General features: G+C 41.6%; 1 protein-coding gene across 4 annotated transcripts; it reads right to left on the bottom strand.

Annotated features, from left to right (window-relative positions):
- Positions 1 to 146: 146 nt before the first annotated feature.
- LOC106569140 (EF-hand calcium-binding domain-containing protein 14) lies at positions 147 to 12,786 on the bottom strand. Of its 4 annotated transcripts, none has more exons than XM_014140155.2 (10): positions 12,001 to 12,786; positions 11,734 to 11,882; positions 10,987 to 11,132; positions 10,613 to 10,711; positions 10,363 to 10,488; positions 4,374 to 4,463; positions 2,351 to 2,515; positions 1,960 to 2,080; positions 1,735 to 1,845; positions 147 to 1,534 (listed from the first exon to the last, which is right to left on the bottom strand). In XM_014140155.2, exons 1-10 carry the CDS (start codon positions 12,174 to 12,176, stop codon positions 1,356 to 1,358), a joined length of 1,362 nt encoding a protein of 453 aa, XP_013995630.1. In that variant the 5' UTR covers positions 12,177 to 12,786; the 3' UTR covers positions 147 to 1,355. The 4 variants fall into 4 exon arrangements, with proteins under 4 accessions (XP_013995630.1, XP_013995631.1, XP_045550140.1 ...); XM_014140156.2 differs by having other exon boundaries at positions 10,378 to 10,488; positions 12,001 to 12,785; XM_045694184.1 differs by lacking the exon at positions 4,374 to 4,463.
- Between the last annotated feature and the right edge of the window lie 1,974 nt (positions 12,787 to 14,760).

Here is a 14,760-nt window from a genome sequence, read left to right as displayed (position 1 = left end):
TCATCATTATCGGAACCTTGGAGCATACTGGTGGGCCTACATGATACACAGTATTTCAAAACAAAAACAGTCCTTTATAAATAACCTTGACTAGAATACTATCTATAACATTTGAAAGTATGGAAACTAAATAGATTGTCAAATCCTTGTAATCCACATTTTCATTTTAATTAGTGCTCACACAACACATTCATAAAATTCCCACAGTATCCCCAAAGCACATAGCTTTATAGGAACAATATTCCTGTCGGAAATCAAAATGGCAATTCTAAATCTGTTTGCCCTAATTTTTTGTTCCAGAATTCCACCTGACTATCCGGCAGAACAAAATTACCCTCAAACAGTCCTCTGTTAAAATCGATACATTAGACATTAATGTTACATTATTAGCAACATGCAAAGCACAACTTAATACAATCATTTCCGTTACAAAGTACAATGCTGAGGATTTTCTACAGACCTCTAAGCAGCCCCCCCAAACAAGTCAATCTTACAGGATGCCATATTAAAAAGTCTACCATATTTACATAATACAACAGTGTTGAGTGAGTTGACATGTCCTGATTTGTAAATTTGCATTTTAGAATGTAACGGCCCACACAAAAGAACAAGGTTAAGTTGAGAGAGATCAGTGCTTCTATAACTACCTGTTACATTATCACAACCAGGGGTGCCTACTTCTGTCTCTTCATCTGTACTACATACAACACTAATATACAGCAAATTGAAGCTAACACTCCACTTGTATGAATCCATTAACATTGTATTATTTCTACATATGCTTCAGGAGTTAATATTTCAAGGTGATTCAAACTAGTTAAAAGAGCGTGTTATTGCCCTTCGAATCTTGCAGACTTAAACTGCTAAAATAAAAATAATGGTTGGGTTAAGGATACGTTTAGTCTCGGAGTTACATTAAAATGCAGAAAATAACAAGACATTAAACAAAACAAGCAATAAGCAAAGACTAACTGAACTTACCTAAATGGGAAAGTTTGTGGTAGGTACTAGATTCTGATAAGTGATATTTTGGATAAGTCATGATGTCCCTATTCAACCATTCATTTCACATCAACTTCACTTGTCATCAATCAAAAAATGTGATTTCGGAAATGTACATTTTGTAAACTGTTCTGCCAAATAATAAGAAACATCAAACCTTGTATCTGGGTAGCTGACTGTAGCTTAAGTGTGTAGGGGAGCATGCCAGTGCCACTGTTCCACATTCAGCTTGTTATTAAATACTCAGTTCAGTAAAAGTGCAGCCATCATTACTGTGAGGCACTCCACATACACACACAACAGAGCTCCTCTCCTTGTTCAATACTGTGCTCTGCAGCCTCAGCCACTTCTTCTCACAGACCTGCAGCAGCTTTCAGTTCAGCCAGTGAGAACCTCTGGTCCCCGTCTTTGTCGTAGCGTTCCAGGCTACGGGGGTCTGGTGCTGCGGTGTCAAAGAGCTTCCTCAGGACTTGGTAAGACATTCCCTGAGAGGTGGGGTCGGTCCCTGAGTGCTCAAAGAGCTCATTGAGATCTAGTGGAAGTAGAAGTTTCAGGTAATTGTTCATTGGCCACAAAATAAAATGCACGCATTCCTTGCTGAAGCACACTGTCAATCGGAGATTCATATCGGCATTTCTCCTTAATTGTGTATGCATGATACTCTGTATACGACTAAGATTTTGATGCATGATCACAGATATGAAACTTCATAACTAAAAGTGTATCCAATACCTTTCAAAGAGCTAACTCCAGGAAATGACACAGTTTTAAGGTTTTCTATTCCAGACTCTCTCTTGGAGCGATTTGACGTCAAAAACCGTGGACGTCTTGTTGGCTTTGAACCTGTGGAGGAGAAAGAACAGGACAGTCATCCACAGGTAACATTGTACTTCACTATACTTATTTCTTATGAACATGTCATGGACAAATAAGCTTTCCTGTCTGATCATATTATACCATGTGTAGCTTCTGAAGTTGCTGCGTTAATTCCATCTGCATTGGTGTCTCTCTCTGTAACTGGGTCCTTTACTGGTACATCTCCACTGACGGGCACTGGTTCAACGACCTCCACAAGGTCCTTAAATAGGTTGAAAGATACCTTTAGTTTTATATTATTTTAGTTTTTTTAGCATGAAGTGATTATAACAACTGTTGGTGTGTTTAACTAGGAATCATGAATGCTACAATGTAAAATGCATTTCGACATTAGAACAATAACAACAGTACGTATCTAGGCAGATAGCCACCGAGGGTCAAGCAGCTCTTGCTACATACCACTCTACGAGTCTGTATCTTATCTTCGGTGTGCCTTGACAGAACTGTGAACCACTTCCATCCCATTACTCACACTGAATGGTGTTGTTGGGGCAGAGCCCTGCTCTATAAAAGACACCCTCTGAGTGAGGTTGGACACAGCGGTGTGGAGACTGTGGATCTGGTCACCAGTCCATGCGTGGTACAGTGTCTGGGACTTGTTAACCTCGCTCACAACCTCTCTCAGGTGAGTTACATCCTGTAACAATGCAACACAAAAACATGCATAAACTCAGCAAAAAAAGAAATGTCCGTAATTCAGGACCCTCTTTCAAAGATATTTCGTAAAATCCAAATAATTTCACAGATCATTGTAAAGGGTTTAAACACTGTTTCCCATGCTTGTTCAATGAACCATAAACAATTAATGAACATGCACCTGTGGAAAGGTCATTAAGACACTAACAGCTTACAGACAGTAGGTACAGTTATGAAAACTTAGGACACTAAAGAGGCCTTTCTACTGACTCTGAAAAACACCCTAAGAAAGATACCCAGGGTCCCTGCTCATCTGCATGAACATGCCTTAGGCATACTGCAAGGAGATATGAGGACTGCTGATATGGCCAGGGCAATAAATTGCAATGTCCGTACTGTGAGACGCCTAAGACAGCGCTACAGGGAGACAGGACGGACAGCTTATCGTCCTTGCAGTGGCAGACCACGTGTAACAACACCTGTACAGGATCAGTACATCCGAACATCACACCTGCGGGACAGGTACAGGATGGCAACAACAACTGCCCGAGTTACACCAGGAACGCACAATCCCTCCATCAGTGCTCAGACTGTCCGCAATAAGCTGAGAGAGGCTGGACTGGGCTTGTAAGCCTCTGGTAAGGTAGGTCCTCACCAGACATCACCGGCAACAACGTCGCCTATGGGCACAAGCCCACCATCGCTGGACCAGACAGGACTGGCAAAAAGTGCTCTTCACTGACGAGTCGCAGTTTTGTCTCACCAGGGGTGATGGTTGTATTCGTGTTTATCGTCGAAGGAATGAATGAGCGTTACACCGAGGCCTGTATTCTGGAGCGGGATCGATTTGGAGGGTCCATCATGGTCTGAGGCGTTGTGTCACAGCATTATCGGACTGAGCTTGTTGTCATTTCAGGCAATCTCAATGCTGTGCGTTACAGGGAAGACATCCTCCTCCTTCATGTGGTACCCTTCCTGCAGGCTCATCCTGACATGACCCTCCAGCATGACAATATCACCAGCTATACTGCTCGTTCTGTGGGTGATTTCCTGCAAGACAGGAATGTCAGTGTTCTGCCATGGCCAGCGAAGAGCCCGGATCTCAATCCCATTGAGCACATCTGGGACCTGTTGGATCGGAGGGTGAGGACTAGGGCCATTCCCCCCAGAAATGTCCAGGAACGTGCAGGGGCCTTGGTGGAAGAGTGGGGTAACATCTCACACAAGAACTGGCAAATCTGGTGCAGTCCACGAGGAGGAGATGCACTGCAGTACTTAATGCAGCTGGTGGCCACACCAGATACTGACTGTTACTTATGATTTTGACCCCCCCTTTGTTCAGGGACACATTATTCCATTTCTGGTAGTCACATGTCTGTAGAACTTGTTCAGTTTATGTCTCAGTTGTTGAATCTTGTTATGTTCATGAAAAAATGTACACATGTTAAGTTTGCTGAAAATAAAACGCAGTTGACAGTGAGAGGACGTTTCTTTTTTTGCTGAGTTTATACACAAGGTCTTCCTTTTTCATATGATTGATGGACAGAATGGATACAGAAAATGTATGCATGTGTCAAAAGGAATCTTTGATCAAGTAAGTTATCGGCACAGCATAGAAAATCTAATGGGAGAGAGGCTACCACCAGTCCATTTTAATGACATACAGATGTAAGAAACTGACTATGAATTCCTGATTTCAGAAAATAAATCACATCTGAAATGAATCCCCCTCTATTTCAACCCAAAGTACTTGTGTGTGAGAAAATAAATTCCATAAATATTCAGTATTCCATCCTTTATAAAATGTTTTGAAACGGTATGAGAATGGAATTGATTAACAATGAGTAGTGTACTAGTACCTGGTTTAGAGCTAATGTTGAGGGGCGGTTTCTTGTCTCCTTTTCAGCTGAAGCTGTCGATTTGGCATTTGATTCTTTAGCCTCAGAATCCTTTGGCATAGAGAACAATATTTAGAATTCCATTATTTAGAGTTTGTATTAGGACATTGAATTTAATATTTTAGAATTTTTTATGCACAAATTGAACTAGTATGTCATGATTTGAAACTGTATTGAATGAATTGCATTCAGTTTAAAAATGTAATTCCGATTTAATAGAATATTCAAATGCAATATTTTCTGTACATATATATACACATTTGAAGTTGGAAGTTCACATACGCCTTAGCCAAATACATTTAAATTCAGTTTTTCACAATTCCTGACATTTAATCCTAGTAAAAATTCCCTATCTTCGGTCAGTTAGGATCACCACTTCATTTTATGAATGTGAAATGTTAGAATAATAGTAGAGAGAATGATTTATTTCAGCTTTCATTTCTTTCATCACATTCCCAGTGGTTCAGACGTTTACATACATTCAATTAGTATTTGGTAGCATTGCCTTTAAATTGTTTAACTTGGGTCAAACGTTTTGGGTAGCCTTCCACAAGCTTCCCACAATAAGTTGGGTGAATTTTGGCCCATTCCTCCTGACAGAGCTGGTGTAACTAAGTCAGGTTTGTAGGCCTCCTTGCTCACACATGGTTTTTCAGTTCTGCCCACACATTTTCTATGGGATTGAGGTCAGGGCTTTGTGATGGCCACTCCAATACCTTGACTTTGTTGTCCTTAAGCCATTTTACCACAACTTTGGAAGTATGCTTGGGGTCATTGTCCATTTGGAAGACCCATTTGCGACCAAGCCTTGACTTCCTGACTGATGTCTTGAGATGCTGCTTCAATATAGCCACATAAATTTTCCTCCTCATGATGCCATCTATTTTGTGAAGTGCACCAGTCCCTCCTGCAGCAAAGCACCCCCACAACATGATGCTGCCACCCCCGTGCTTCACGGTTGGGATGGTGTTCTTCGGCAAGCATCCCCCTTTTTCCTCCAAACATAACGATGGTCATTATGGCCAAACAGTTCTATTTTTGTTTCATCAGACCAGAGGACATTTCTCCAAAAAGTACGATCTTTGTCCCCATGTGCAGTTGCAAACCGTAGTCTGGCTTGTTATGCCGGTTTTGGAGCAGTGGCTTCTTCCTTGCTGAGCGGCCTTTCAGGTTATGTCGATATAGGACTCGTTTTACGTTGGATATAGGTACTGTTGTACCTGTTTCCTCCAGCATCTTCACAAGGTCCTTTGCTGTTGTTCTGGGATTGATTTGCACTTTTCGCACCAAAGTACGTTCATCTCTAGGAGACAGAACGCGTCTCCTTCCTGAGCGGTATGACGGCTGCGTGATCCCATGGTGTTTATAGTTACGTACTATTGTTTGTACAGATCAACGTGGTACCTTCAGGGGGTTGGAAATTGCTCCCAAGGATGAACCAGACTTGTGGAGGTCTACAATGTTTTTTCTGAGGTCTTGGCTGATTTCTTTTCATTTTCCCATTTTGTCAAGCAAAAAGGCACTGAGTTTGAAGGTAGGCCTTGAAATACATCAACAGGTACACCTCCAATTGACTCAAATGATGTCAATTAGCCTATCAGAAGCTTCTAAAGCCATGACATTTTCTGGAATTTTCCAAGGTGTTTAAAGGCACAGTCAACTTAGTGTATGTAAACCTCTGACCCACTGGAATTGTGATATAGTAAATTATAAGTGAAATAATCTGTCTGTAAACAATTGTTTGAAAAATGACTTGTGTCATACACAAAGTAGATGTCCCAACTGACAAGCCAAAACAATAGTTTGTTAACAAGAAATTTGTGGAGTGGTTGAAAAACGAGTTTTAATGACTCCAACCTAAGTGTATGTAAACTTCCAACTTCAACTGTATTTAGTTTCAATATGGTAGATATTGCATTCATTGTCTGTATCAAGTTTACAAGCTATAGTTTCAAGTTAATTCAAGTTTCATATATTAATCTTCTCAAATGCACTCCGATTCAGTTTTCAAATTCAGTTCTGTAAATTCAGATTCAAAACCAGAGACAATATCCTGGTAATTTGCCAGTCATTAAAGGTAGAGGAGAACAGATAGAATCAAACTCTCTCTGTGGTAAACAGAAACCTCTGGCGGTTTCTGAAGCCAATGTGGCATGTTGAATTTATTTTCTTCCTATGAATTTGGCTCTAGCATTTGAACAGCAATTATGATCCTATTCTGAAAGCTAAGACTCTCTGGACATGGCCATGCCTTCCGTTCCCCTCCATGGGTGGTCAGTAATAAACTGGTCCTGAACATCTCTAAAACTAAGAGCACTGAATTTGGTAATGAATGGTGTGGCTGTTGAACAAGTTGAGGAGACTTAATTACTTGGTGTTACCTTAAATTGTAAACTGTCATGTCAAAACATGTAGATTCAATGGTTGTAAAGATGGGGAGAGGTCTGTCCGTAATAAATAGATGCTCAGATTTTTTGACACCACACTCCAAAAAGAAAGTTCTGCAGGCCCTAGTTTTGTCTAATCTTGATGATTGTCCAGTCTTATGGTCCAGTGCTGCAAGGAAATACCTAGTTAAGCTGCAGCTGGCCCAGAACAGAGTGGCACATCTTGCTCTTCATTGCAATCAGAGGGCTGATATAAATACTGTGCATGTCAGTCTCTCTTGGCTAACACGGAACCCAAACCGGCTGCGCGCGTGCGCCATCGTGCATACATTTATTTTGTCCCCCCACACCAAACGCGATCACGACACGCAGGTTAAAATATCAAAACAAACTCTGAACCAATTACATTAATTTGGGGACAGGTCGAAAAGCGTTAAACATTTATGGCAATTTAGCTAGCACAGCTAACTTATCCTCGGATATAAACATTGAGTTGTTATTTTACCTGAAATGCACAAGGTCCTCTACTCCGACAATTAATCCACACATAAAACGGTCAACCGAATCGTTTCTAGTCATCTCTCCTCCTTCTAGGGTTTTTCTTCTCAACTTTATATTGCGATTGGCAACTTTCATAAATTAGGTGCATTACTGCCACTGACCTCGTTCGTCTTTCAGTCATCCACGTGGGTATAACCAATGAGGAGATGGCACGTGGGTACCTGCTTTGTAAAACAAATGAGGAGATGGGAGAGGCAGGACTTGCAGCGAGATCTGCGTCACAAATAGAACTGACTTCTATTTTAGCCCTTGACAACGCAGATGCTCGTTGGCGCGCGCGAGCAGTGTGGGTGCAATAATTGAATAATATAGATTTCTACATTTATTTTGCGGTTGACACGAGCGGTTTAGTCACTTGAGTGGGTTGAGTCGCTGACGTGGTCTTCCTGTCTGGGTTGGCGCCCCCCTTTGGGTTGTGCTGTGGCGGAGATCTTTGTGGGCTGTACTCTGCCTTGTCTCAGGATGGTAAGTTGGTGGTTGAAGGTATCCCTCTAGTGGTGTGGGGGCTGTGCTTTGGCAAAGTGGGTGGGGTTATATCCTGCCTGTTTGGCCCTGTCCGGGGGTATCATCGGATGGGGCCACAGTGTCTCCTGACCCCTCCTGTCTCAGCCTCCAGTATTTATGCTGCAGTAGTTTGTGTCGGGGGGCTAGGGTCAGTCTGTTATATCTGGAGTATTTCTCCAGTCTTATCCGGTGTCCTGTGTGAACTTAAGTATGCTCTCTCTAATTCTTTCTCTTTCTTTCTTTCTCTCGCTCTCTCTGAGGACCTGAGCCCTAGGGCCATGCCTCAGGAGTACCTGGCATGATGATTCCTTGCTGTCCCCAGTCCACCTGGCCGTGCTGCTGCTCCAGTTTCAACTGTTCTGCCTGCGGCTATGGAACCCTGACCTGTTTACCGGATGTGCTACCTGTCCCAGACCTGCTGTTTTCAACTCTCTAGAGACAGCAGGAGCGGTAGAGATACTCTCAATGATTGGCTATGAAAAGCCAACTGACATTTTACTCCTGAGGTGCTGACTTGTTGCACCCTCGACAACTACTGTGATTATTATTATTTGACCATGCTGGTCATTTATGAACATTTGAACATCTTGGCCATGTTCTGTTATCTCCACCCGGCACAGCCAGAAGAGGACTGGCCACCCCTCATAGCCTGGTTCCTCTCTAGGTCTCTTCCTAGGTTTTGGCCTTTCTAGGGAGTTTTTCCTAGCCACCGTGCTTCTACACCTGCATTGCTTGCTGTTTGGGGTTTTAGGCTGGGTTTCTGTACAGCACTTTGATGTATCAACTGATGTAAGAAGGGCTATATAAATACATTTGATTTGATTCAGTCAGCCTGTAAGAGTTGACTGCATCACTTCTTTTTATAAGAAACATTGTGTTGAAAATTCCAAAATTGTTTGCATTGTCAGCTTACACACAGCTCCGACACATACACTTACCCCACCAGACTTACCCCACCAGACATGCCACCAAAGGTCTTTTCACAGTCCCCAAATCCAGAATAAATTCAAGAACTTATACAGTATTATATAGAGCCATTATTGCATGGAACTCCTTTCATTTTATATTGCTTAAATAAACAGACAACCTGGTTTAAAAAAAAAACAGATAAAGCAACACCTCACGGCACAACGCCTCTCCCCTATTTGACCTAGATAGTTTGCGTGTATGTATTGATATGTAGGCTACGTGTGCCTTTAAAAAAAAATGTATGTTATTCTGCCTTGAGCTGTTCCTGTCTATTAATGTTCTGTATTATGTCATGTTTTGTGTGGACACCAGGAAGTGTAGCTGCTGCTTTTGCAACAGCTTAATGGGGATCTTAATAAAATACCAAATAGTGATCACAGGCTGCGCAGGACACTTTAGAAGTCAGAGGGTGCACGGAGGGACATGTCGAAATGCTGAATTTTGGCACTTTAGTAAGCATTTACTGATATAAAAATGTGATTAAATAAATTCTCCATGTGGTCTACTGGTATATTATAAAGGCACTTCATTGTATAATATAGGCTTTTAAAAATTCTATATTGGTGCCCAATTTTTACTTAAAATATCAAAGGGATGCTAAAGGCTCTCATTTTGTGGAACGACCCCAGTATAGGCTTTAGCTTACTGGGCTAACACAGTCTTGTGACATGCAGGAGACCTGGTTCGATCCCAGTCAGTCACAAGAGCAAGATTAAATAGGGAGTGGAAAGGCTATCCTTAGAAGGGATATTCAACTATACTCTTATGGGGGCCAAATTATGTGTATTACACGGTCTGTGATCATCAAAGCGGGGAACAGAAGGCACGCCCATGTTCCAGAGTCTTAGCTTTTCACAATAGCTTATAGCCAAAACGGTTAAAACACTAGTGCCAAATTCATAGTTAGAAAATACATTCAGCATGCCACATTGGCTTCAGAAACCGCTAGAAGCATCTATTTACCAGAGAGTTTGATTCTATCTGTTCTCCTCTACCTTTCCTGGCTGGCAAAGTACCAGGATGTTGTCTCTGGTTTTGAATCTGAATATAGAAAATTACATTTGAAAACATCTGAGAAGTTGAATATATGAAACTTTGATTAACTTGAAATAATAAATTTGTTAACTGGATGCGCACACAATGATTGTAATATCTACCATATTTAAACTGAATTTATAAATATTGAATTTGAATGTACATTTAAAAAATTCACTGAATGCAATATTCATTCAATTCAGTTTTAAATCAGGAAATAACAGTTCAATTTATGAATTTCATTATTTAAATTGTACATTATAAATGCTAAAATATTCCATTCAAATTCAATATCCTAATACAAATTTTAAATTATGGAATTCAAATACAATATTTTGGTACTAAAATCGCTCCATAACTAGAAGTTGTATAATCTCTCATTGAGATCATTCTGCAGCTCATGCATTTGGCCACTTGCACCGCTAACTGGCACTCCGGCACGCTAACTGTGCAGGTTCAAGCCGAAGAGAATGGGCTGTAAAGGAAGCTCGTACTTCTATTTTCTTTACCATAGTCATCTTTAGATCGTCCATTTCTTTCTTTTGGTCCGCAAGGGTTGTCTGCATTGTCTTGACATCATGCTGCACACTGGTTAACGTGCTGCCGATTGTAGCTACACTCTGCAAATTAAAACATTTTTCGTGTCGCTTTCCAGATACATTTGTGGTTGACGCAAATAATGAGAAATTGGCAGTAATTCTAAACAAATATGTCAAATACTTCTTAATCTGAAAACTGTTTTACCTTTTGGAGCTCTTCAACTGTAGTTGGAAGGTTGATTAAGTCTGAGGCTGATTTGATGTTGGCCTTTAGATGGTTCACTGCAGAGTCCAGCAAGCTGATCTAATGGAATGGAGCAGAACATTCAATTACACTTGGGAAACACATTTCACTTCAAATTCACTCTGAGCTTAGAGATACCCACTTTTTCCCAAGTTGGGACATTGAAAAATTCTTAACCTCAATTCAAACTGCCATGGTGTGGGAGGTTGCATATGAATGGCCATGAATGATCACACTTTTGTGTGTGCATAACGGGAGTGGCTGGGATAACAAACCATACATGAATTCGTTCTGTTGATATTGATAACACTTTCCCTTCACTAAAACAACTTTACCTTTCTGTTTATCTCCGTAAGGTTGGACCACAGTTTGTTCAGACCCTTGTCTCCACTTTCAATATCCTCCAGCTTTCTCTGTTTCATCTTCAGATCTTCACTTAGTTTTGGTATTTCATGTGATGACACTTTCTGGCTGGATTCCACTGTGGAGAGAAGATACATCAAGTTAATAACAATTTACTAAAACTGCAGTTACTGGGTTGTTTGATTGTAAAACTCAGCAATAAGTGATGGCTGTGCAAAGGTTACCCTACTCTTTATTACAAGGTAAACTAGAGTAGTGTGTACTCTTGTGGCTGAATTCTTGATTTAACCCAAAAGGCTGCGTCTAAAGGTTGACAGGTGACATGCTAGTTGTCTAACAAGCTTAGCTACATGCTTGGTAGTTACCTGGGGTGGCAGGTAGACTAGTGGTTAGAGCGTTGGGCCAGTTACTGAAAGGTCGCTAGATCGAATCCCTGAGCTGACAAGGTAAAAATATGTCGTTCTGCCCCTGAACAAGGCAGTTAACCCACTGTTCCTAGCCCCTGAACAAGGCAGTTAACCCACTGTTCCTAGGCCGTCATTGTAAATAAGAATTTGTTCTTAACCGACTTGCCTAGTTAAATAAATCAAAAAAATGTTCATGGCCTGTTTCAAATTACAAAGTTAGCTAGCCAGGTATAACGTAAGCTAGCTAGACTAGTTGGCTAATAATGTAAAATAAGATGACAGGTTGCTGTGTTTGTGTATCTGATGACTTACTAGTATGCAGCTTTTCTTTGAGGGAGTCAAGGTCTTCTTTCAGAGCAATCTGCATCCATAGCAGTCCGGCACAAGCCATAACACAGGCAGCCAGTATGATGAACAGGATCAAGGGATAGCAGACATTGCAACACTGCACGTAACTTATTCTATGATTAATTGGAAACACATAGTTTGCATTAATATTTTAGTCACAAGCTTCATGCATCATTGATAAACATAATTCTACAGGTTTATTGAGACTTAAGTACAAGTTTGATCACTTACTTTCCGAAAGCAGCGACAGTACCAAGGTTGCTGAATTCCTCTTCATCTGAACTTGATTCGGATTCTGAGTCTGGGGGCTCGGTTCGTAGGAGCCTGTGGCCGGACCCCTTCTTGGTTTTATTCCTTTTACTGTCCCCAAGTCCGATCAATGCATTAAGCTCCTTCCTCTTCTTCATCTTCTTCTGTGGGGTCAGCGAACCCGCTGAGCCCGACTTAAACCCGACCAAATCCAACGTTTTGTCCAGTTTGGTTGTTGTAAATAACGTCCTATAGCTAACGTTAGCCAGTAGCGTTAGTGTTGATAAGCTGATTGGCTTCGCCAACTAGCCTAGTTAGCACGCTAGCTTACTTTGTAACTTGAAACAGGCTAGCTACAACGAACTGCCAATCACGTATGGTAACTAATCATGTTAGACAATTATAGTAGCATGCTATTTTGAAAACTCGTAGTACTAACTAGGTCAACGTCTGAAATAGTGAGCTACCCAGCGGTTAGCTAACTAGCATTACAGTTCCAGCTGAGCTAGCTACCTGACACCGGCCGCACAACCAAGTTAAAATGGCGATTTCGAGTTAACGTTACTATACAGCAAAATATGGTATACAGTCAGTATAAACTCTAAATCAACTCACTTTTAGTACCACGACCAATATAATACAAACCTTACCAAAATGGTTTACATTTCTGTGCAGTCGTAAATTGATCTGACGCACTACCTGGCTAAAACAATCTTGTTTTGATGGTGAACATCTTTGACAGGGCATCCCCAAACTGGCACCTGATTGGTTGAATTCCCTTCCCTGTATTTCCATGTTTTGATACTGCCCCCAACAGGTGTGGCACATTTTTCATTGTTCTTCATTTCTTTACATGATGAAATTATCCTCTCAACAAATACCAGGTATTGTGCATTGACTACCATCTCTGTGAATAATTTCCCTGACTTGAACAATTTCTTAAATTGAATTTGACGATTTGAAATCATATGGTTTTGAACATACATTTAATTACACTGGAACTTCCATGGTCAGAGGCGCCGCCAGGGATTTTGGGCCCCATGAAAATATATCACATTGGGCCCCGCCACCATGGGCCACACCAACCCTGCGCAATTGCTGTAACCACACGCCTCCAGAACCAAATCAAAGCTTTAAATAACTCTACCATTGCAGGCTTGCAACTCTCCTGTAGTCCAATATTTACTGTACGATATTTACTGACAGTGAGCTGTGAAAATATAACACTGTGCAGACATGCATGCAACATTCAGCATACAGTTGAATTCACTATTTAATGCAAGACTGATACCCTCTATAAGATATGTGCTAAAGGCCATCTTTTACAGTCTAAATGTAATTTGAATGGAAAATTCTATTAACATTAATGAATAACTTAAAATAAACATAACTTAAATAAACATTAATCCTTTCAATTAAAATAAATGAACATTGTCATCTATAGAATGATATAACATGCAAAATAATAAAATCAGCAGCAGATGTTTGAACTAAGTATACATACCAACTAGAAAATAAGCAGCTGTAAAAGTGGAAATGGAAAATGGAAAACAAAGTGAAAATGGAAATGAAAAGGCCTGATGGTGGCGCTAGAGGAAAGGTCAAGTGGTCACCAAATCAATAGGTTTCTTCCACTTGGGGTCTTGATTGTGCACAACAAATTTTATGGCAATCCAGCCATTACTTTGAGATATATCTTGTTCTCAGTCTTGTTCTCAGCCTTTGGACATCATGTGTGTAGTGATCCAACATCCATAGCCATGCCATTTAACAGTTATCACTGACCCTTGCTCAGCCTACCAATGTGAGAGACGCAGACTCAGTCTCAACCTTTAAGTCTTTACTGAAGACTTATCTCTTCAGTAGGTCCTATGATTAAGTATAGTCTGGCCCAGGAGTGTGAAGGTGAACGGAAAGGCTGGAGCAACGAACCGCCCTTGCTGTCTCTGCCTTGCCGGTTCCCCTCTTTCCACTGGGATTCTCTGCCTCTAACCCTTTTACAGGGGCTGAGTCACTGGCCTACTGGTGTTCTTCCATGCCGTCCATGGGAGGGGTGCGTCACTTGAGTGGGTTGAGTCACTGACGTGGTCTTCCTGTCTGGGTTGGCGCCCCCCCTTGGGTTGTGCCATGGCGGAGATCGTTGTGGGCTATACTCGGCCTTGTCTTAGGACGGTAAGTTGGTGGTTGGAGACATCCCTCTAGTGGTGTGGGGCTGTGCCTTGGCAAAGTGGGTGGGGTTATATCCTGCCTGTTTGGCCCTGTCCGGGGTATCATCAGATGGGGCCACAGTGTCTTCTGATCCCTCCTGTCTCAGCCTCCAGTATTTATGCTGCAGTAGTTTATGTGTCGGGGGCTAGGGTCAGTCTGTTACATCTGGAGTATTTCTCTTGTCTTATCCGGTGTCCTGTGTGTATTTAAACATGCTCTCTCTAATTCTCTCTTTCCCTCTTTCTGTCTTTCTCTCGGAGGACCTGAGCCCTAGGACCATGCCTCAGGACTACCTGGTATGATGACTCCTTGCTGTCCCCAGTCCACCTGGCCGTGCTGCTGCTCCAGTTTCAACTGTTCTGCCTGCGGCTATGGAACCCTGACCTGTTCACCGGACGTGCTTGTTGCACCCTCGACAACTACTATGATTATTATTATTTGACCATGCTGGTCATTTATGAACATTTTAACATCTTGACCATGTTCTGTTATAATATCCACCCTGCACAGCCAGAAGAGGACTGGCCACCCCTC

The sequence above is a fragment of the Salmo salar genome, chromosome ssa14 (genome assembly GCF_905237065.1).
Source record: "Salmo salar chromosome ssa14, Ssal_v3.1, whole genome shotgun sequence".
In the NCBI taxonomy this organism is placed as follows: domain Eukaryota; kingdom Metazoa; phylum Chordata; class Actinopteri; order Salmoniformes; family Salmonidae; genus Salmo; species Salmo salar.
The sequence above is the reverse complement of the archived record's forward strand: the minus strand, read 5'-3'. Positions and strand labels throughout refer to the sequence as shown.

Bases quoted from the DNA above. Each gene is read 5' to 3' on its own strand.
- LOC106569140 (XM_014140155.2), bottom strand. From the start codon at position 12,176: ATGAAGAAGAGGAAGGAGCTTAATGCATTGATCGGACTTGGGGACAGT. The intron at 10,712-10,986 runs GTAAAGTTGTTT...CCATTCCATTAG, and splicing joins TTACGGAGATAAACAGAAAG to ATCAGCTTGCTGGACTCTGC. The intron at 1,846-1,959 runs GTATAATATGAT...TCTCCTCCACAG, and splicing joins AACTTCAGAAGCTACACATG to GTTCAAAGCCAACAAGACGT.